At 45.2% G+C, this 24,040-nt stretch overlaps 1 protein-coding gene across 3 annotated transcripts in view; it reads left to right on the forward strand.

Annotated features, from left to right (window-relative positions):
- CACNA2D3 (calcium voltage-gated channel auxiliary subunit alpha2delta 3) overlaps window positions 1-24,040 on the forward strand; it is a 2,334,275-nt gene that overhangs the window by 2,177,366 nt on the left and 132,869 nt on the right. For all 3 annotated transcript variants that reach the window (XM_085624637.1, XM_085624639.1, XM_085624638.1), the window contains one exon: window positions 14,628-14,698. In XM_085624637.1, the coding sequence (XP_085480763.1) occupies window positions 14,628-14,698 (71 nt within the window). The remainder of the gene's footprint in view (window positions 1-14,627; window positions 14,699-24,040) is intronic.

Genomic DNA, 24,040 nt, shown 5'->3' on the forward strand with positions numbered 1-24,040 from the left:
GATTTTTGTTTTGATATGAATTTGTTATTATCCAGTATTGGGGTATCTTTCATAGATTCACATGCCTGAATCATTCCCCGTCGCCGAGGCGGGAGTCTCGGTAGATAAAAAAGTAGTGCCAAAAATAATTAGTAGTAGTAGTAGTAGGCCCAAAGAAAAAAGGCCCTAAGGCCTATATCTTAGAAGCCTATCTACCTCGTTATGTAAAATAACCCAAGAATTGGTAACAACCAATCAGACATCAGCACCCTTCTAGAACCCTCTCAGCCGAGCCAGCTCTCCTCAGATTTTCACCGCACGCCGTGTGGAAGGGAGTGTCCCTGAGTGCCTACTCAGTTTCTTCTTTTTCTTCAGTAATGTCTGACAAGAAAGCTTTGTTTAAACCCTGCAGGACCTGTGATAAGAAGAGGGTCCATGTAGACGACCAGCATGAGGAGTGTATTTACTGTCTGCATCCTAAGAATGTTGCTAAGGATTGTAGAATTTGCCGGACTTTCCCTCCCAAGACCTTAAGGGACAGAGAGGCAAGAGTATTATTATGGTTGAAATCTTCCTCGGCTGAGGAGGATGACAGGACCTCGACATCTAGCAAAAGGGCTAGATCTATTGATAGTTCTTCCAGTGAAGGGAGAAAACATCATAATGTAACTTCTGACCATTCACAGAAGTCACAAGACTCTGAGAGATCCAAGAAGTCTTCAGCTTCTAAAACCGTGAGTAAATCTCAGGTTAAGACTTTGTCAGTGGGATCGTCATATACTATCTCTGTGACTTCTGCTGCTCCTCTGTCGACGGCTACCGTCTCCACTACTTCGATATCTTCACCTATCATATCTCCTAAAACATCTAAGACTCCGTCGACAACTGCGTCGACGTCGAGCATGAAGGAAGTTCTGTCAATGACGACATCATCGATGAGGACATCGTCGACGAAGACCCCGTCGACGATCCCGTCGACGACGAAGACCCCGTCGACGACGATGAAGACCCCATCGACGACGCCGAAGACCCCGTCGACGACGACGAAGACCCTGTCGACAGCGATGAAGACCCCGTCGACGGCGAAGACCCCGTCAACGACGAAGACCCCGTCGACGACGAAGACCCTGTCGACGACGATTCCGTCGACGATGATACCGTCGACAATGACTATCCCGTCGACGGCGAAGACCTCGTCGACGATGACGATTCTGTCGACTATGACAATCCCGTTGATGATGCCGATCCCGTCGACGATGATGAACCCGTCGACGATGACGATCATGTTGACGCCTCAGAAGGCAGCAATTCCGTCGACGAGGGGAAGCCTGTCGACGAGAGGTTTCCTTAAAGCGATTCCACCAACTACTCATGTTACGCCTATTGCGTACACGCATATTCAGTTAAAAACTTTTCACAAACAGGATTACAGTAATATTTCTCCTTTGCTGCCTTCGCATATCTTAGACTCTTATGCAGAAGGGGATGATTTTGAAGAGGAGGATGATGAGGGTCCTTTCGGAATAGCTCGGCACCCCTCGGATTTACATATAAAGTGTCAAGAGGTGGATGAGGAAGAAGACTATCATGAGCATGCTTACCAGGAAGGCCTTTCTACACCAGTTTACAGGCATCCCTCACGGGATTGGGATCGTAGCGAAACGAGTCATCTCCCGCCCACACTGATTCAAGATCTTCAGGCCATGCTGGCGGATTACCGCCAACGCTTTCCTCCACAACAACCTCTTCCTAATTTACAACCGACTGAAGAGTCACATACGGACATTCCAAATTCGCCACTTCACCCTGCTGGTTCGGGGACGAAATCACACCATGATACCATTTCCTCTGATGAGGAAGATATCGAAGAAGGTGAGGTACCGGATAAATACACCACTCTAGATCCTTGGGATGACTACATTATTCCCATGCCTTCTCCACCCATTCCTCAGCCATCGGATTCTCCTCCAGAGGATATAGGTGGCTTTCAAAATTTAATGCAACGTGCCGCAGTCAGGTTTCAACTACCAGTCACTGTGGAGCATACGGATTGTTTCCTCCATGATTTTAAAGAGGAGCAAAGGAAAATTACCAGAGCAATTCCCATCATCGATTTTATATGGAATGAGGGGTTAAAAATTATGAAGACACCTGCTTCCGTACCTGCGGTCCTCCCTCGTATTGACAAGAAATATCGTGCTCCTCCAGAAACGCCTTCTTGTCTAATCGGTCATCCCCGACCAGATTCCGTTATATCGCAGGCTGCTCAACAAAAGTCCAAAAATCCAGCTATGCCGATATCAACGCCGCCGGATAGGGAAGGACGAAGATTGGATCTTATCGGTAAGAAGTTCTCTACTATGGCGGCAACTTCTATCAAAGCTGCAAACTCCTTGGCCATACTTGGTCGCTATGACCGCCAGATGTGGTCAGAATTCTCGGAATTTATAGATCTCATTCCTGAAGATCGCCAACAAGAGGCAAGGAAGATACTTCTAGAGGGAGAACGAGCCGCATCAGAGATCATAGACTGTGTTCTGGATATTGCTAATACCAACTTTAGGCAACTTGCAGGGGCTGCAGTTCTTAGGCGTCAAGGATGGCTTAAGGCAACAACTTTTAGGCCAGAGGTTCAAGCCAAAATCATTGATATGGCCTATGATGGAGAATCCTTATTTGGGAAACATATAGACGAGGCCCTCCTAGCGATCAAGACCGATACGGATACAGCTAAGTCACTAGCTGCTCTCCAATACAAACGGGATCTTTCCGTGGTGCAAGAGGACGAGGTTTTGTATCAAGGGGAAATTATCAAAGTCAGCAAAACAGACAATATCAATCTCAATATAGACAGCCTTATGGACGATCATCATACAGGCAATCTTCGTCGAATAGTTTCTCTCGTCAGGGAGGAAGAAGGCGATCGAACAATCAAGGTCGCGACGCCAACAAGAAGCAATGATTTACGCTGGACGCCAGTCATCCCTCCTTCCCTTCCAGTGGGAGCAAAGATAACAACTTTTGCACACAATTGGGAAGAGATCACCTCGGATCATTGGGTCATCGACCTAGTCAGAAACGGTCACACCCTAGAGTTCTTAAAACAACCTCCTACTGCCCCGCCCAGGGGTCCCCCTCCCCCTCGACTTCACTTATTGTTCAAAGAAGCTTTAATAATGCTCCGCAAGAACGCAATAGAGAAGGTTCCTTCGTCCCAGAAGGGAACCGGGTTCTATTCTCGATTTTTCCTCATAAAGAAAAAGTCAGGGGAGTGGCGCCCGATTCTGGATCTCCGCAAGCTCAACAAATTTCTAAAGAAGCAGAGTTTTCGGATGGTTACGCTGGCCGAAGTTTTGAGCTGCCTGAACAAAGGGGATTTTATGGCTTCTCTGGACCTGGAGGATGCGTACTTCCACATTCCTATCCTTCCCAAGCATCGCAAGTACCTGCGATTTGTAGTGGCTGGCGTCCACTATCAGTTCAAAGTCCTTCCGTTTGGGCTGAAATCTGCTCCAAGAATTTTTACAAAGTGTCTCGCACCAGTAGCAGCGACTCTAAGATCACAGGGAATACAAGTATTCCCGTACTTGGACGACTGGCTGCTCAAAGGCCCTTCGAAGTAGACTACCGTAGAGGCAGTTTCAGCATGCCTAAGTCTATTCTCAAACTTAGGCCTCACTCTCAACAAAAGCAAATCTCAACTGCTTCCTCTTCAAAGGATTCAGTTTCTGGGAGCAATGCTGGACACCAGACAATGCAAGGCATTCTTGTCAGAGGAACGTCAGCTTCGTTTACAAAAGCTAGCACTATCAATCGCAAGAAGAAAGTCAGTTTCTTTCCGGATGTTTGCGTCTCTTCTGGGGATGTGTTCATCAACAATAAATCTTGTACCTTTAGCACGGCTCCAAATGAGACCTCTGCAGGAGCAGTTACATCTACAATGGAAACAGGCCGTAGGGTCGTTCAACGACTCCATCATGATAACACCTCACATGATGGTCTCTCTGCATTGGTGGTCTCAGATGAAAAACCTGGCTCCGGGCCTTTCTTTTCTAACATCTCCTCCAGAATTCGTGGTAACAACAGACGCCTCCATGGAGGGGTGGGGAGGACATCTCCAAGATTTACAGATTCAGGGACGATGGTCCCAGGAATACCGCCAACAGCATATCAACAGATTGGAGCTTCGCGCCATTTTTCTCACTCTGCAAGCGTTCCTCCCAAGGATTGCAGGGGCCTCAGTGCTGGTCCGGACGGACAACACAACCAGCATGTATTACATCAACAAGCAGGGAGGAACGAGGTCACTGTCCCTTTCGCAGGAAGCTCAGGAACTATGGGAGTGGCTTACAACACACAAGATAACCTTACGAGCGGAGCACGTCAGGGGCCTTCACAACACGTTGGCCGACAACCTAAGCAGATCTCTGGCAGGCTGTCACGAATGGGAGATAGAGCAGAAGCAACTAGACTAAATTTTTCAATTATGGGGCAAGCCAGCCCTGGATTTGTTTGCTACAAAAGAAAACAAGAAATGCCGCTATTACGCAAGCAGATTCCCTCAACAGGGATCAAGAGGAAATGCCCTGTCCATGAGATGGTCAGGGCTTTGTGCGTACGCTTTTCCCCCGATACCACTAATTGCGAAAGTGATCCGCAAAGTGAAGATGGAAGGTTGCTGTCTCATCCTGATTGCACCCCGTTGGTCAAGGCAATATTGGTTCCAGGAGCTGCTTCTTCTAGCTCACAGCTCCATCCGTCTAGTACCAACAATCACGATGTTGACAAGGGAAAGGGGTCAAATACTCCATCCAGATCCACAGTCGCTGCACTTGCACGCATGGCTCCTGATTTCTTAGAATACAAAGATCTAACCATTTCACAGGAATGCCGTGAGATTCTATCTAAATCACTCGCGCAAAGTACATGAAAAACTTATTGTTTAAAGTGGAAACGATTTTGTCATTGGTGCGAGGGGAAGGATGTCCATCCTTTACAAGCTCCAGTAGAACAAATCCTTCCTTATTTGTTATCCCTGGCCAAATCTGGGCTTGCATTCTCATCAATTAAGTTCATCTTGCGGCTCTATCAAGATTCAGGAAGAGTACTTCTAAACCTTCGCTCTGTTCCTCTTCATTAATAAAACAATTTATGAAGGGGCTATTCCGTGTTTTTCCACCAATTCGTGCACCTCCTCCAGAGTGGGAGTTGAACACAGTACTAGCTCAATTAATGAAAAGACCGTTTGAACCTATCCACAAGGCTGAGCTAAAAATTTTAACATGGAAGGTGGCTATTCTTTTGGCTCTTACATCGGCTCGAAGAGTCAGTGAGATTCAAGCGTTCACCATCTCAGAGCCCTTTTTGCAGTTCTCTAAAGATTATGTTACTCTCAGGACAAATCCACGATTCATCCCTAAAGTTCCGACTCAGTTCCACTTAAATGAGCCAGTGAAACTGAAAGTTTTCTTTCCAAATCCAGCCACTCCATCTGAGCGAGCGTTACATTCGCTGGATGTAAAACGTTGTCTGAAATTTTACTTGCAAAGGACTAAGGACATCAGGCGGTCCAATCAATTGCTCATAGCTTATGGTCAAGCTACACTTGGGTCTGCTGTGACTAAAGCGACTATAGCCAGATGGTTGGCTTTTACAATTCATTTTTGTCATGATAAAGCCAATAAACCTTTACAAAGGAAGGTCAGGGCGCATTCTACTAGAACTATGGCAGCATCTACTGCATTGTTCACAGGAGTATCCTTGGAAAATATTTGTCGTGCTGCAACGTGGAGGAATGTTCACACATTCACGAAGCACTACTGTCTGCAATCTACTCTGCAGGAAGATACAGCTGTAGGACAAGCCGTACTTCAACATCTTTTAAACTAAGGTCAGATATATGTTTTACTTATTATGAGCGATTTCTTGAGTTGTGTATATTTAAGCATTTTCAATTTGCTGTTTATAATTGCTATTTCTTAAGCTACATTGTCATTTCTTTGTGTAAGATACATGTTTGGATTTTAAGAGAGGACATCCTATACCTTCTAGTTATCAAATTGCGGGCGTAATTGGGAGTGTATCAGCAATAGTCTCCCACCATCCGCAAACGACTGTACGCTTGGCATACTGCTTGCTACTCTGATTCAGGCACGTGAATCTATGAAAGATACCCCAATACTGGATAAGAAAACAAGTTACTTACCTGTAACTACAGTTATCCAGTATTGGTATCTTTCATAGATTCACATGCACCCACCCTCCTCCCCGCAGAGTCAGTTCTCTATGTTTGGGATATGTGCTTCCCACTCGTGCTAGGAAAATCTGAGGAGAGCTGGCTCTGCTGAGAGGGTTCTAGAAGGGTGCTGATGTCTGATTGGTTGTTACCAATTCTTGGGTTATTTTACATAACGAGGTAGATAGGCTTCTAAGATATAGGCCTTAGGACCTTTTTTCTTTGGGCCTACTACTACTACTACTAATTATTTTTGGCACTACTTTTTTATCAACCGAGACTCCCGCCTCGGCGACGGGGAATGATTCAGGCATGTGAATCTATGAAAGATACCAATACTGGATAACTGTAGTTACAGGTAAGTAACTTGTTTTCTTTTTGCTTATCCAACCATGTTTGCATGTACTTTCTCTCTTGATATGTTATCTTAATGATGGCGATTTACACTAATGGCTGTGCTTTTGGATTTAATTGTTGATTGTGATTTTCTGTTTGAGCAATGAAATTTGGGACTATACCTGGAATTTCAATTGATTAATGCATTGATAATGAAAATCTGCTGCATTGGAACATTGCTCTCTTTGGGATGGGATCTCTTGATTGCATTATGCAATTTGGTTTCTCATTTTTCTTTGTCTTTCTTTGTTTTCTTGCCAATAACATGATAGGTGCTCTTTTTTATATCCAGTGATACGAATATACTTTACATAATCAGCTTTGAGAAAGACCCAGGCATGAGCGCTGAAAAGGGGTGAAACACATGTTGGCTGTTTCTCTGCTTTGCTCTGTAAGAATTATTCTGGAATATCAGAAAATAATAACAAATATTTTGGTTAATTTGGAACTACTTATCCATTTTGGAAACATAAAAAAGCAGGATGATTTAGTTATCCAGCTCTGTCCTTCACCCAATCTAAGTACCTTCCCTTGATGGGTTAGGGGTTTCCCATTTTGACATCTGGATACAATTGAATTTTAGCTATTAAACTGGGGCGGGTCAACCCTGAGACACATTACCCCTTTTTACTTCTCAAACTATCTTACCATGGTTTAGTTTTCCACAACAGAATAGTGCTTCACAAGAAAGCAATTCTGCAGCTAAATGGTACAATGAAGAAGGACCCCAGTTCTGATCATGATTATCATAAGTAGCTGCAGAGTGGTGCAGTACAAAATGACGCCCTCTCAAAGTTGAGGGCACCTAAAATCCCCCTTTACAGATATACAAATACATTGGAATGGAAGATTGAGAGGCACACTGTGTTATCCCTGATTGTTACAGTGAATTAAAGGGCACTTGTGGTATATGAAAACATCTCATACACTAATGGACAGGAACACAAATAAATAACTTTTTACCACAAGTCCACTGTGTAGGAAGGTGGATATCTGACTATGGTTACCCCCAACTTTTTGCCTAGTGTCTAGCTGGTTTTTCGACTTAGTTGGCCTGAGATCCTGCCATTCAGGGTCTCAGGCTGTCTGCTCTCTCTTTAAAATGGACTCCATGTACCCTAGGTACATTCCCAATTGGTAAGGATCACCTTCTTGGACCCTCTACAGTGTACCCTAGGTACCCAGGGCATAGGTGTACCCTAGGCCTACCAGGGGCTGCAGCATGTATTATGCCACCCCTGGCCTGGCCTTCCATTATGACACAACTGGCTGATCACTCAGCTGGGGCAAGGTCGTGTAATCACCCCTTGCTTAGGTGTAGTATTCCTATACCTAGCTTACATATAGACACATGTGTACCTATCAGCCACTCCTATGGCAGGCCTTAACAATCCTGGAGGCAGAGTGCTTGGTAACATGTGAGATGGTGCTCTAGCATGAGCTGAGCCTGTCTGCAGCTTTCGGAACCATGTCCTTATAGCTGTTCTATGATATAGCCTACCATATACTCTTAAAGTGCCTTATAATCTTAAACGGTTATGGTAACTATGGTTTGGCTTTATCAAAACATGTTGTGTAAGGTGTCTAACACTTTGGAATAATACCCCCATCCCATTTCTGGGGATGAGGATATTATCCCTCCCTTCTAGAGGGAGAAGACATGTTGTAACCTACTTACCCGGTTAAAGTTAACCAGAGCCCCAGCATCACAAAATGGATGCTGCTGCCACAGACACGAGTCTGACCTCCTGCTGCTGGGAGTGATCCCGGCAAGGGAGGCTTGGACAATAGGTTTCCTGCCTTGGGAGGTGCGAGCACCACCCCAGACAGGCCTTAGTGTATTGGGGCAGGGAGGGATGAAAAGAATGAGACATGCCTGGGGCACACAAGGTGTCCTGTGCATAGTCCAGTTCAAACCGGTGCTGGGGCTCTCCAGTCCCAGTCCTGGCGCAAAACTAGACAAAGGGAAGGGGGTGTAACCACCCCCCTCCCAGGTCCCACCCATAAGGCGTGACCTAGCAGGTAACCCAGCCCCCCAGATTTGGATAAGAGTGGTAGCTGGGCCCCAGGAGATTAGATTATCCTGAACCTGCAACTTGAACAGAAACTCTGGACCTTCGACATTCGACGAAAGAAGAAGACTGAAGAATCTCCCTTGTGGCCAAGGAGTGGCTACCCTGTGCAAACAGGCACCATCAAGAGACTACCCTTTGCTTTGCTAAAGTTCTATGAGGGACCGACTGCAGAGCCCGACCAGAGCCTTGACTTCCAGACTTCTCCGACCCTGATCCACATCCACAGCCGAGCTGAGATCCGTGGAGGCGACGAGAGACGTGGGACCGGCTACCTGGGAAAAGTGGCGAGTATCTTCCAGCGCAGCTTCTGAGGTACTCTCGAAGTTGTGCACCGGGGATTGAGAAGCCCCAACCCCAAGCACCATCTGCACCGAAGATCAGCCCCCCACACTCCACGAGTCCTGCGTGGGGTCCTTCTGCATTTTCCTGCTTGCCGCGCCTGTCCGGTTGCTTGCCCGTTGGCTAGTGGCCTTTGTGACGACGCATCCAGAAATCTTCACTGCTGGTTTGGCTCCTCCAGACTGGCTCCCGCTTCCTTGCAAAAGAGAAGCACGCCAGACCTTCCTGGTCTGCACCAGAAGCAAGTCCTCCGTTCTTCGTGGGTTCCGCTTGCCAAGGCTTGGTGAGTCCTAGTTCGACTTCGACGCCGCCGACAGCAAGAGCCTTCGTGGGACAGCTCGCCTCCTGGTCCTGGTCGTCCTTGACGTTCCCTGGTCCTCGTGGCTGCAGCGACAAGCTTCACCTTCACCTGCAATCTTCACGACATCGCCTGGTTCCTTCCTGGTTCCACGTGGTCACTGGCTAGTGACCTTGACTCTGTCCCTTCTGCTTGCAGGTCTCCTCTCTTCTTGATCCCAGCCTTGGGATCCACCGGACACTCTTCACTGACTGCCTGTCAGCAACTTTCCTTCAGGCATCCATAGAAGTCCACGACGAAACCCGACGCAAGTTAACACCTATGCACCCGCAGTCCGTGGGCTAGGTAACTTGGGTACTTTGGTGCTCACAAGGGTAGTGACTATCCTAGGGTCTAGTTTCCGAGTCTCGACTCTCTAGCTGCTTCAGAAGTGTCCTTAAACTGTTAATTGCTAACAACTACTATTTCTATCGACTTTTACGCATTACGCTTGAGTGTTTCCACTCTGCACCTGAATCCCGTGGGCCTCCCACTTCCTAACTGTTGCTAGTGTAGTGTAGCCCCAGCGATTCCCTAGGCCTAGGCCTATCCTATTTCCGTGACAGTGGTCCTTATACCACTTACTTAGTATATGGTTTGCGTGGCCCCTAGGGCCTAACTGTATTACTTACCTGTGTGACTTAATGTATGCTTAAATAAGACTGTGTTGTACTTACCTCTAATCTCATAAAGAGTGCTGAGGGTTTGACTAGAATAAATACACTTTATTTTATATATATATCTGTTGTGGTGTCCTTTCATTTGGTATTCAAGGGATTATATATGGTATCACAGCTGGCTTCACATGCCATTCAGAGTTTAGCCTAAGACTGCTCTTGTCCATGCTACCACTAGGATAGCTGGTCTATAAGGTTGACTTTACAACCAATCACCATAAGGGTTGTTTTGACTGATATAAGGTGTACACTAGAACTAGTGACATCATACATCAGGCCAACTTCTCACACACTGGCAAAGTGATCCAGTCATAAAGCTCCTTCATTTAAATGCAAGAGAACTGGCAACCACTGGGAAGTTAATTTGCTTGTGTCCTCTCACATTACAGAACATAGGTCTGCTTCTTTTGTCTGAGAGCAACTACTGACGAGAAGAGATAGGGTAAATGCTACTGCCTAGATAATTTTGTATTTAATGCAGTTTTTGACTCCATTGTCCAATGGCTGCTCCTAGTTCAGATGGAACATAAAGCTGAGTGGCAAAACTTCCCATTAGCAGGTTTGTATTATTATCATTATTATTTTTCATTATGATTAGTGTTATTATTTATTAAGAACACATTCACTGAGACATCTTGAGGCTGGAATACATATCAAAACTGAAGGTAAACCATAAAAATGAATTCAGACAACAGTGATCTAGGTTCGACCCCCGACACAAACAAACAGCCTTCTGGTGATTATAAAAAGAGCAGAAATGGCATTTGGTTGCACCATTGAATGCTGAAGAGTTATAGAGAGCATGTAGCTTAAGAGGCAGATCATTACAGAGCGTGGGTCCTAATTCTCAGAAAGCTCTGCTCCAGAACATTTATGTTTGAGTCAGGGAATGCTGAAAAGGAAAGAAGCACCCCTTTTGAAAAGTCTAACTGGGCAATAAGTAATCTCCACTCTAGAAAAATGATGGCAATGTTACTATGAAAGGCTCTCTGGACAAAGTACAGTGTCTTCCACAAAATTCATTGTCCTACTGAAATTCAGGTCAGAGACTGTCGACCCAGTGAGATATGATCAAACATCTTAAGCCCAAAAACCTTTCTCACAACCATATTCTGAAGTTGCTTTAGCCTAGATATTGAGTTATCCTGTAAGCCCAGATAAATTGCATTATAGTAGTTCAGGTGGTCTTGAACACAAGTACTCACCACTTGCCCAAACGTCTGCATAGGGAGATGGGGCAGATTTTCTTAAAGTCTGTATGAGGACAACCCATTTGGAGCATATTTTCTCAGCAGTCACTCTTTCAACTATTCAGTGGACTTGGAGGAATGTTGATCAAATTTTAGTAGCAATTGTGTGACATCTGTGTGGGATTAAGGACTGGATCATGACACTGAGAGGCTGGTTATAGAGGCTAAACCCAACGAGGAATAGTGTTAATCCTTGTGGAACACCAAAGAGTAGTGAGGCATCACTAAAGTGAAAGTGCTATTATTTGGGACCTGTTGGTCAGAAAGGGAGAAAACCACAAAAATGCTTGCTCAGCTTATCTAATAATTGTAAATGGTCCAACAGAATGTTATAATAGGCAGTGTCAAATGCCACTGAGAGGTTCAAATATTAATGTCCCTCCACACTGTCCAACATGCTGACATCAACTCAACCCTCAGAGGGATGTTTATGGCAAATAGGAGGGAGTCCATATATATATATATTTCTAAGGAGAGCCTAAGCAGACTGCCATGGCCCAATGGTGTTTTTACAAATATCAGAACCAAAAATATCATGGGCCAAAACCTTGTGCCAAGAATATTGAGGATAAAAATATTGTGAAGGTAGTTTTCTACAAGTAAGTACATTTTTACCATTTATAACCCACATATCTGTACCTTGATGATATTTATATATCTTCAAGGTACTTAGAGGTGGAGTTAAAAAATAGTAAATGTATACTCACCTATTTTCACTTATCTTCTTGATATTTTGGTCCTCAATATTTTTGGCATGATGTTCTGTTCACACGATATTTGTGATTCCGATTTTCTGTCAGTGATCTGGCCCAGCGGCTGTATAGATATAGCACTGATGGGGGCTGATGGACTTATCCTAAGCACACGTTCAATGTGATAGCAGAGTTGCTACAGAACAACTGTGCCTAAATAGGAATTTGAGGCTCTGCACATTCCCACTGCTCAGTCTATAGCAGACTGCCCAGTTCCCAAAGGCGACCACTCAAGATAGCCCATGAAGAACTAATGACGTTGGTAGGATATTAGGCCTAACTTCTAAAGCACTCCATATGATCCCTGCTTTCTCTGCAAAACAAAAAAGTGTTGCAGAAGAGAGCTGGTCCTTTGGTAAGCAACATCAGAGAATAGTGCTAGACCCCACAGGGCAGATAGAGTCTACTAGGGACTATTTTGTTTGGTTGAGGTAGTTTTCCACTCGTGCCCTGGGGTCCGTTCAACTACAGCTCTGAAAACTGGGACAAGTATAAACCTTTTCTGAACTTGATTCTCAGGCCAGTGAGAGATAGCAGTTCAGGGCTTCTAAGGGGAATAGTGTGGGGGACAAGAGCACAGAATCCTATAGACAACCAACAGACACAATAACATAGAACAAGAATCCCCAGCCTTGAGTGCATCCAGTCGATTTGTAAGGGTTTTGTCCAAGTGGATTTTGGGAACTGAAGTCCCAAACTTTCAAGGACCACATTGAAGATCCCAGCCCCTTGGATTACGTTTAGGACACTTTGGGACCCCTAGAGGAACTTCAGGAAGAAGTTCCAGAACTTTGGAGAACTTTGGAGCAACTTTGGAAAAAAGCTACAACTGCGAGAGCCAAGTCGGCAACCTTCAATCACAAGCTTGCCTGCCCTGCTGGTTTGTCCTGCTGTAAAGCCCTAGAGGTCTAACTCCAGAATTCAACAGAATTCAACTGGGAGCTCAGTGAAAAGCAAGTCAGCAAACCCTCACTGAACAAAGACTGGTGAAGACCATCAAGGGACCCCAGCAAAAAAATCTCCAGAAAAGTTATAGGTAAATCTTTGACAAAGGCCTACTGTGAGGAGTAATCTCACAGGGCTGCATCACGGTTGGCCTGAAACTTTGACTTTGTCCCAGTCTAGTGCGACCAGATGTCCCAATAGGCGCTATAGGTTTCTATGTACTATATAGTGCTAGATCTTTAAAGGTTCATATGTCCGGTTCCCTACATTGGATTTTTTTCATTTTTAGTATCATTTTAAAGAGATAAATATTTCTATTTTTATAAAGTGGTGTTGGGTTTTTATTGTGTGTTGTGTCTTAATTATTTACTGAATTTGTGTTTTAAAATGCTTTACATAGCTGTCTCTGAAGTTAAGCCTGCCTGCTAGCAGCCAAGCTACCAAGGGTTGAGCATAGGAATAATTTCCTGAGACCTATTCCGAGCCCTTGACTGTGTTAGTGACCTCATTGCTAGTGGCAGATGTATATTTACCACTACTAATAACCCACTTTCCAATGAAATAACAAAACATAATAACACGTAGCAACATAAAAGATTAACATGACAGAACACAACAAAAACGTCAAAACAGAATGCAACACAACAGCCCCAGTACAACACAGTATTACAATGCAGTAGCACAAAAAAAGAGAAAACATCATCAGTATAGCAAAATACCTGTCAGAAATGTGCACAAACATTCTTGTCACACATTACCACTTCAAGAAATCTGTTTTCACAAATCAGTGGTAAAAAATGTTTGAAACAAGCACTCCCTATACTTGCCACTGGAGAAATGAAATAGCACCAGTTGGTTTGTCTTTTAAAAAGGCTGTGCAGGCCTTGATCTTGCCTCAGGTAAACTGTGCATCTCTACGTGGTGCCACGAGAAGTTAGGATGGAAGCTTCTGGAGGTGGCAGAACCACATTGCGGAGTCAGCTACCTACTTGCATTCCTCTCATCAACAACTTTAGGAGGGCACTGAAGTTGCATTTTTCTATTTGTTCATGTTATTGCTAAACTGTACTTCTACTTCACAGCATCTTCATTGTTTTACTATGCGTTTTTTTCTATTGTTCTATGATGTTTGGCAACTTGAAGCTAGGTTGAGTCTTTGCACTCTACATACATAACACATGAACACATTTCATAGTTGTGTTACCAACATGAATATTAAGTCTATTGTGTGTCGTTGCAATCAAGTCAAATTAATCACTATTTAATAAGAAGACATTTACTGTCAGTTTCTGTATTTTGTGCTACCATGCTGTGAAATGTATTATGTGGCCAGTTGTTTCTCCTTGTAAGCTGGTTTTGCACAATTGCAACATTGGCTCTAATGTAAATGAACATCAGTCAGTTGTGTTAGCCCTCATGTCTGTTCTGGGATTTACTGATGAAAGCCCATAATGTATCATGACTGTACAGTCATTTTCAATTTGTGTACCCCCGTAGCCCTGTACTCTTTCTTTGAACCTGTCGTATCTGTTCATGTCAGAATTTGGTGCATGCCACTTAACATCCTATTTACTACTGTCCTTCAATTATACACATAATTATTCTTACATACAGATATAATTTCTGATTTTCTCTCTGACAGACTGGCAGCTTTTTTGGTGAAGTTGAAGGCGCTGTGATGAACAAATTACTGACAATGAACTCATTTAAAAGGTAAGAAGTTTACTAACTAGGCCACTTACAAAAAAATTCAATTGCCAGCAGTAACATGAAGTAACACATGATAAACCCAGTGTGTGAATAAAGAACGTTCTCATGAGGATCACAATAGACTTGCACGCCACCCGGGGTATCTAATCTTTCATGTGTTATTTGTAGTGCTTTATAATACCGCAATATAAGTCAACTCGACATGTCACAGGCAATAGTATATCACAAGCGTGTACATTGCTCTACTCCAGCGGCGTTTTAATGGTCGCATTAGTTCTATTATTCAAAGCATTTAATTTGATGTTTAGAGCTCCTTTGAGTCTAATCAGAGAAGAAGAATTCAACAAAAAGGAAGCCAATGTATGCTACTTCAAGACAGTAGTATCACAGAGCTCTGGGTCTGGGGAACAAATGGAACAACAAACCGCAATGGGAGGTGAACAGCGATGGATGGGGGGAGGATGGATGGATGGATCGCTAGGTCAATAGGTGTATGGATAGATAAAGGGAAGGAGGAGGGATAGATGACTGGATGGATTTTTCTGTGGTTTCAGATGTGGATGGATATATGGACCAATGGAGAGGAGGTAGGAGGATGGGATGGAGAGAGGAATGGATGGATGCTGGATGGAGGGAGAATACATTGGATGAATGGACGAGCAGGTGGATAGACACAGAGATGAGTGGCTAGATTGAGAAATTAGTGGGTGAATGGAAGGAGAGAAGGATAGATGTTTAAATGGAGAAAAGGATATAGAGAATGATGGATGGGTGATGAAGAGAAGGATGAGTGGAGGCAAGATGGAGGGAAGACAGGATGGAGAGATGATGGTGAAATGTAAGGTAGGATTAATGAAGGTTGAATGGATGAAGGGAAGGAAGGAGGGATAGATAGATAAATAGAAAAAGACAAAAAGAAGAATTGAGAAATGTAAGAAAAAAGAAAGAAGGCAACACCTTCAGGGTGGGTGCCAAGATGGCTTTATTACTTGGTTGTGCAGTATTATTTCTGCTATTTTTCGAAATGTGGGGTATTTGATTTTTCCGGTTATTCCCTTGTGAGGACATGTACGTTCAAGTGACTAGGCTGTCTGCTAAATCTATTCCTGATTCACTCTTACTACCTGTCTTATTTGTCTGCAAACTCTTTACTATGAGTTTACTTTGAGGGACTAACAGTTGTGAAACACCCTTTCGTGCTACTAAAAAATCAATCTAGCCTGCCTATAATTTTAGCTCACAAGCCAAAGAAAGGGCTTGAGCTTACAGCAGACTGTGTATAATGGTCTAGGGTTCAACTTGATTCGATTGTTTGTTTCCCAGAAGTTGCCGGTCGCAGTCCAATACTGGAATGTATGAAAAGAGAAAACAATATGGAATATTTTAGGCTTAAAAGAGTAATACCATTGAAATCATCTGGTAATAAGTGTTTCTCCCATTGTAAAATATGTTTCCCTAAAACACAATTAAATGAAATCTCATAAAGGTCTATCAAAAGGAACTTCTATTTCAGTCAAGTTGAATGTCTGATAATTGAAAGGCCTAGTATATCTTGCCTATATATGAAGAAAATGCAATTGCGTGAACAGGATTTGAGGATGGAAATGCGCATCATTTTAATCTTTAAGTCTTTTATAGATTAAGAAAACACATTGCTGAAGCCGATAATAATGTGTGGTATAATATTTTCATGAAGCTCTTCCACTCCTGATGTTTGCTAAGGAAAACGTATTTTTTAATGGGTTGCTTTATTGGGATAAAAATCGATTTTTATTCTCTAACATTTGCAGCATTTGTTTATTAACTGAAATAAACCATTTATGAGCCACATGTGCAGTGGAACACACTCATTTAAAATATATTTAGTGGACATCATGGCCATAACAAAGGATATGCAAGAAGATTTATATGAACATAACTCCTATTTTACTTGAGCACATGCTGCACTCACACACAATATTGAATGGACACATTTTTAAAGTCTTTAAAATCCACAATTTGCAGGGAATCTAGCACATCTGTATCAGTCCTATCCTATTAAAAAACCCTATCTAGTCCTGCAGTCCATAGGTAGGCCTTTCATAAGTGGCATTGTAGAGCTGTTCTAATAACCAGCCCTAACTAGCTGAAATAGATGGATACCTTCAGTATCTCAATACACTGCAAGTGGGACAGCAATGCATCATGACTCCAATAATTTCAGAAACATCACATGAACATTGAAAACGAATGCCACTAAAATCGTTCAGGGCTCATTATACTGCAGGAAAATGAGAATCAAGTTTGGAACAGTGTCACAAAATATGTAGGAGATTCCAGATATTATCTCCATATCTCCAGGGCATGGATCTTGTGCAAAGGCCAGATTTTCCAAGTTTGTGGGAGTCCACATCAGTTTTGAAAAAGTCTATTGTAGATTAATTTAAAGCCTCGCTTCTTTTTGGCCCTTCTCATTGGGGATCAAGAAGGCAGACCAGTCCTTAATCTGTGTTACTGTGAGATAGATGGTGTTGCCAGAATTCTCCTGCAACCTCCTAATTTATTTCAGAGAATAACTGGGAGGAAAGTATACTCTACAATCAGTATATCGCTCCCTTCTGTTGACAGTTGGTCATAATATAATACCGATGAGCTAGAAAGTCCAATAATGTTGTCACTTGGCCCCTCAAGCAGTGAGGTACTTGATTTTAGCTCCAGAGCTGGTCCGTTGTATTTTAGTAATTTCACAGGAAGACAAACAATGTAATCCTCATCTGGTCTGGCCTCTAGACTGTTCAACCCTTTCGAGGACCAGTTGTGAAAGAAAGGAGCATTCCCAATGCAGTGGTCACAACCATTGCTGTAGTCAGTCATGCATAACCACTTCCCACCCTAATGATGCATGCCACTAACATTATCTACATGAATTGTGTCTTTAAATAATCAGCTCTGTAGATATTTTAGGCTGCTAAGAAAATCCATAGGTCAATCTTCTTGGGAAAATTAATATTTCTTCTCAATCCTCAATATTGCTTGATACCCGCCCCCCCCATCTTATTAACACCCTGTTTGTGAACTCCCGTCATATATGGAAAAGTGTTTTTTTACTAAATAATGTCTCTGTGAGCTCAAGCCTTGGATTAGTAGCAATCAACAGACTCCTGCTTTCACCACGTACAATGTCACCGCTGCCCTTAACTTGATCTTGTATTTTGCCAGTGGCCCGGTGGCAGTGGGCTGACTGGTGAACGCTAGGAGAGCTTCGCTACCACTTCCCTGCACTCCGCCCCGCTGATTACGAGCGGAGGCGCTATTACATTTGCACTGCATTTTTAAATTGTCACTAACTTTTTTCAAAGTTTGTGCAGGTTCTAACCTAATTCTGCTTTCAGAGGTGGGTTGCTAGCTTGGGTTGGTCGTGCTTGCGGGCTCCCAGCGGCAGCGTGCGCCATCTTTGGTTGGGCTGACTTTCATCCCAGCCCTGCCCCTCCACCACCGCTCCGCCCCTATTTAGGAGCGCGATCCTCTCTACCTTCGTGTTTGCCAGTGGCCCGGTGGCAGTGGGCTGACTGGTGAACGCTAGGAGAGCTTCGCTACCACTTCCCTGCACTCCGCCCGCTGATTACGAGCGGAGGCGCTATTACGTTTGCACTGCATTTTTAAATTGTCACTAACTTTTTTCAAAGTTTGTGCAGGTTCTAACCTAATTCTGCTTTCAGAGGTGGGTTGCTAGCTTGGGTTGGTCGTGCTTGCGGGCTCCCAGCGGCAGCGTGCGCCATCTTTGGTTGGGCTGACTTTCATCCCAGCCCTGCCCCTCCACCACCGCTCCGCCCCTATTTAGGAGCGCGATCCTCTCTCCCGTCGTGTTTGCCAGTGGCCCGGTGGCAGTGGGCTGACTGGTGAATGCTAGGAGAGCTTCGCTACCACTTCCCTGCACTCCGCCCCGCTGATTACGAGCGGAGGCGCAATTACGTTTGCACTGCATTTTTAAATTGTCACTAACTTTTTTCAAAGTTTGGGCAGGTTCTAACCTAATTCTGCTTTCAGAGGTAGGTTGCTAGCTTGGGTTGGTCGTGCTTGCGGGCTCCCAGCGGCAGCGTGCGCCATCTTTGGTTGGGCTGACTTTCATCCCAGCCCTACCCCTCCACCACCGCTCCGCCCCTATTTAGGAGCGCGATCCTCTCTCCCTTCGTGTTTGCCAGTGGCCCGGTGGCAGTGGGCTGACTGGTGAACGCTATGAGAGCTTCGCTACCACTTCCCTGCACTCCGCCCCGCTGATTACGAGCGGAGGCGCTATTACGTTTGCACTGCATTTTTAAATTGTCACTAACTTTTTTCAAAGTTTGTGCAGGTTCTAACCTAATTCTGCTTTCAGAGGTGGGTTGCTAGCTTGGGTTGGTCGTGCTTGCGGGCTCCCAGCGGCAGCGTGCGCCATCTTTGGTTGGGCTGACTTTCATCCCAGCCCTGCCCCTCCACCACCGCTCCGCCTCTATTTAGGAGCGCGATCCTCTCTCCCGTCGTGTTTGCCAGTGGCCCGGTGGCAGTGGGCTGACTGGTGAATGCTAGGAGAGCTTCGCTACCACTTCCCTGCACTCCGCCCCGCTGATTACGAGCGGAGGCGCAATTACGTTTGCACTGCATTTTTAAATTGTCACTAACTTTTTTCAAAGTTTGTGCAGGTTCTAACCTAATTCTGCTTTCAGAGGTAGGTTGCTAGCTTGGGTTGGTCGTGCTTGTGGGCTCCCAGCGGCAGCGTGCGCCATCTTTGGTTGGGCTGACTTTCATCCCAGCCCTGCCCCTCCACCACCGCTCCGCCCCTATTTAGGAGCGCGATCCTCTCTCCCTTCGTGTTTGCCAGTGGCCCGGTGGCAGTGGGCTGACTGGTGAACGCTAGGAGAGCTTCGCTACCACTTCCCTGCACTCCGCCCCGCTGATTACGAGCGGAGGCGCAATTACGTTTGCACTGCATTTTTAAATTGTCACTAACTTTTTTCAAAGTTTGTGTAGGTTCTAACCTAATTCTGCTTTCAGAGGTGGGTTGCTAGCTTGGGTTGGTCGTGCTTGCGGGCTCCCAGCGGCAGCGTGCGCCATCTTTGGTTGGGCTGACTTTCATCCCAGCCCTGCCCCTCCACCACCGCTCCGCCCCTATTTAATCGGGCAGTATGTGTCAGCGCAGCGGACGAGCGCAGCGGGCGCGACGAAGGCGCGCCGGAGTTGCGCCTGAGTTAAGCCCGTCTGCGCCCGTCCACGGCCGGACGGGGCTAGGGGCACGAGACGCTGCCTGTCTAATTACGTATCCGCCAGTTCAACTATGCTCTTATTGGGCCCCAGGAGTCATTGACCCCCTAGTAACTACATACTTAAGACAGCTCGGTTTATTTACTCCCCCTCCTCACCTTCCTCCCGCGATCTCTCCACATTTAGCTTTATCACCCATTATGCCTCCTATCACTCCCCCACCCCCATCAGTCCCTCTTGTTCCGCTATGTAGTACCTCAGCTACGCTCCTAAACACCAGGTCTGCGGTCAATCACCAGTACGAGCTGTTCGATTACATCGATACCCATGAACCAGATCTCTTTTTTCTAACAGAGACCTGGTTCAAGGCTGACTCCCTACCCAATGTATTAGCCGCATTGCCCTCTTCATATTCCGCCATTCGAGCGGACCGCTCAGAGGGCAAACGGGGTGGTGGAGTGGCCTTAATAGCTCGGACTGATTTCAGCTTTCAGATTCTCCCTTCCCCTTCTATCCCTGATGTAGACTACCTCGTACCCCGCTCGACTCTCCATCAGGCACCCCTTACTTTTGTCCTAATCTACCGTCCTCCTCAACCAACCCCTTCTTTTTCCCAAGTATTCAGGCTCTCCTGGCTACCCTGGTGATTAACAACTCATCAGTACTAGTCTTAGGGGACCTAAACTTCTGGCCCAATGACCCTGTTGAGAGTCTCCAATCTAAAGAGTTTACTGATCTTATGATCAGTCTGAATTTTTCATCGCTCATTCAAAGTTCCACTCACATACATGGTCATATGTTGGATCAAATCTGGGCACTGAACATTCCATCTACATCCCCTACAATATCCCCGTGCCCTTGGTCAGATCATTCCATTATTACCTTTTCCCTCGCATTGACTCCGATGGCCAAACCCCAGCTCCCCAAAAATACCTGGGTTAGGAAATGGGGTAAAATCGACATGCCCTCTCTCTGTTCGACCTTGGCCAAAACTAGTCCCGATCTTGCAGGCCTTGCAGCTACTTCCCAACTGGCCGCTATCAACAACTGGCTGACCCTGGCGGGTGATGATTTCGCACCCCTGAGGCGGCTTACAGTCAAGCGGGCCCATGCAGCCAATCGGTGGTTTACTCCAGACCTAAAAGGAAAGAAATTAGCTGCAAGGAGAGCCGAGCGAGCTTGGAGAAGAACTTATAGTCCCGCGCTAAAGACACTCTATTTGTCTGTTATACAAACCTATAAAAAGGGCATTCTTGAGGCCAAAACCGAGTTTTATACGAGCAGGATAATGGCAACAGAGTCCCACTCGAAGGAAATTTTCTCTACGGTTCATGAACTGGCATCATCCAGCAGAGCTACGGCTACTATTCCCCCCTCCCAGTCCCTCTGTAACTCGCTCAACGAGTTCTTCATTGACAAAGTTGCCAAAATCAAACTTAACATTCCCCCGCCTTCCCCTACATTTGTCAATCCCTCCCCGCCCCCCACGGCCCCTAAATTAAATTTCATTCCGCTGTTAACCAATGACACACTTCCCCCGCTGCTTCATCGGGTTAAATCGGGCTCTCCCCTGGATTTTGCCCCAGCCCATATCCTCAGGGAAATTTATTTAGCTTGCCCTACCCCACCCTTGACTCTCCTTAATGATTCACTAAGGCAGGGAATTGTCCCCAGTTTACACAAATCAGCGGTTGTCATACCCATCATAAAAAAACCTGACGCCGATTCATCCTCCCCCTCCAACTACCGCCCTATCTCCCTTCTGCCTTACCTAGCAAAAGTTCTTGAAACCCACGTCACGACTACCTTAAGCACCCATGTAGAGGCTAACCATTGCCTCTCCCCTTGTCAAGCTGGCTTTCGCCCCCTGCACTCCACGGAGAAGGTGGTGATCTCGGTAATGGACGAGCTGCGTGAAGGTATTGACATCAACCTTCCGCAAGCCCTGATCCTCCTGGACCTGTCCGCCGCCTTTGACACGGTGGACCACTCCATCCTCCTTAACCGTGTCAGGGCGGCGGGCATAGAAGGCTTGGCCTTCTCGTGGATTGAGTCCTTCCTAGCTGGGAGGGCTCAAGCGGTCCATTTGGCCGACTTCACCGCGGCCTCCCGTAAGGTGGATTGCGGGGTTCCTCAGGGCTCATCACTTCCCCTCTCTTATTTAACCTATACATTTACCCCCTCATTTTTTCGTTACAACAGCTGGAGGTCACGGTGTTTAATTACGCCGATGACCTCCAGCTAATCTTCAACCTCTCCCATTCTTCCTCATCTGCTCTTAATGTCCAGACAGTTATGACATTCATTCAGGATTGGATGAACTGCAACCACCTCAAACTCAACCCGGACAAGACCGAGTTGGTCTTGACCGGAGGTGGTTGCAGTCCGTGGTCTCCCTCCTGCTGGCCTTTGTCACTCGGTGTCCCCCCACTTCCCGTACCTAAAGTCAAAACTCTTGGGATTCTCCTGAACTCACAACTCTCTGTTCACTCACAAGTGGGTTCAGTGGTTTCCTCTTGTTTTTTTTCCCTTAGGATAATTAGGAAAGTTTCCCGTTTTTTTTCTTTCTCTGCTTTAAAGATTATTGTGTTGGCCATGGTACTATCGCGCATTGACTATGGCAACATAATCTATAATGGGGCTCCTGCTTATGCGATTCACCGCTTACAGCTGATACAGAACCAGGCTGCCCGCTTGATTCATGGCCTACCTAGATACCATCGGGCCACTCCACTGCTCAAAGCACTGCACTGGCTTCCGGTGAGAGAGCGCGCCCTTTTTAAACTTGGCTGCCTCACCTTCCAGGCTAAGTCGGGCACCGCCCCCAAGTTCATATGCTCAGTCATTAAGCCCTACCTCCCGGGCAGAGAACTTTGCTCCACCCATATGGCTCTCTTGGCCACTCACCGCTTTAAGAAACAGAAGTCTGGTGGAGCAAGGTTCGCTGTTCTCGCTCCAGTATTCTGGAATTTCCTTCCTGCTGCTCTCCGCACATCGCTTTCTTATGTACAGTTTCGGAAGGATCTCAAAACCTTCCTATTTGTGCGAGCTTACACTGCCTAGCCTTTCGCTGCCGATGACCACTGCATCACATAAAGCGCCATGAAACCGCTTGGTAAAAGCGCGCTTAATAAATGCTTTTAAATTCAAATTCAAATTCAAAATTTCCACTGATTTGAACATAACTATTACAATGATGCCAGGCCACCTTTGGGTGGGTTTGCATTGGATTCAAATCTAAATGCTATTATCACAAATTCACAATGTCACATTACGCAACCAGTTTTGCGCCCATTCATTCAGTAAATGTTCTTTGAAGGGCTGTTGTAGCTACAAGAGTGCATATGTTTAAAATGGGTTAAAAAGGACCCAATTGGCGTGTGTATTTATTTCACAAGGAGCAACCTACTCAATAAATTGGTGATAGCACTCACAATAAAGCATTCCTAAGCAGCTGCCATAACCCACATCTAAAATCAAATCCTCGGACCTTAAATCATATGTAGGTTAATTTGCATTCACATGTATTCACTTTGGTAATCGAGTAGAAGCCACGCTTCCATTGTGTCCAAAATTACTGATGCATAAGAAACAGTTCTATCCTTTCTATATTATGCTTCAACCAGACTTGTTCATATAGCGACAGTGGCATAGCAAGGATGCCAGGGGCCTTAATGCGTGCAAGGTAAATATCACCCATCCCTGTTTTGGACTAAGAAACTGTTATTTGGAATGATAAATAGATCGTTGTGTTATAAGGATACCAGTCATGGAGTAATACACCCACTGGGCGTCACCAATACTGAAGCAGTATAAAGTGGATTAACATACACCATCTAGCACTGTTCTGTCCTTTGAGGATGTTTGCTGCTAGTCCTCAGAGTACCAAAGCTCAAGTGAGGGAATACACCCAACGACATGTCTACTAAGTTTACCCTATCTTTGTATAGATTGGGGCTGTCAAAGGCAGTCCACGTACCCCACCAATCTTAATGAAGGTAACTCGGTCAATTTGAACAACAGACTTATAGATTTGGTGAAATTAGAATAATCCGAAGTGACTTGAATAATTTTCAGTTTATTGTATGTTTTTGGGTCTATGGAAGTCAAGACTTTGTACAGATATCC

The sequence above is a fragment of the Triturus cristatus genome, chromosome 9, assembly GCF_964204655.1.
Source record: "Triturus cristatus chromosome 9, aTriCri1.1, whole genome shotgun sequence".
Taxonomy (NCBI): Eukaryota; Metazoa; Chordata; class Amphibia; order Caudata; family Salamandridae; genus Triturus; species Triturus cristatus.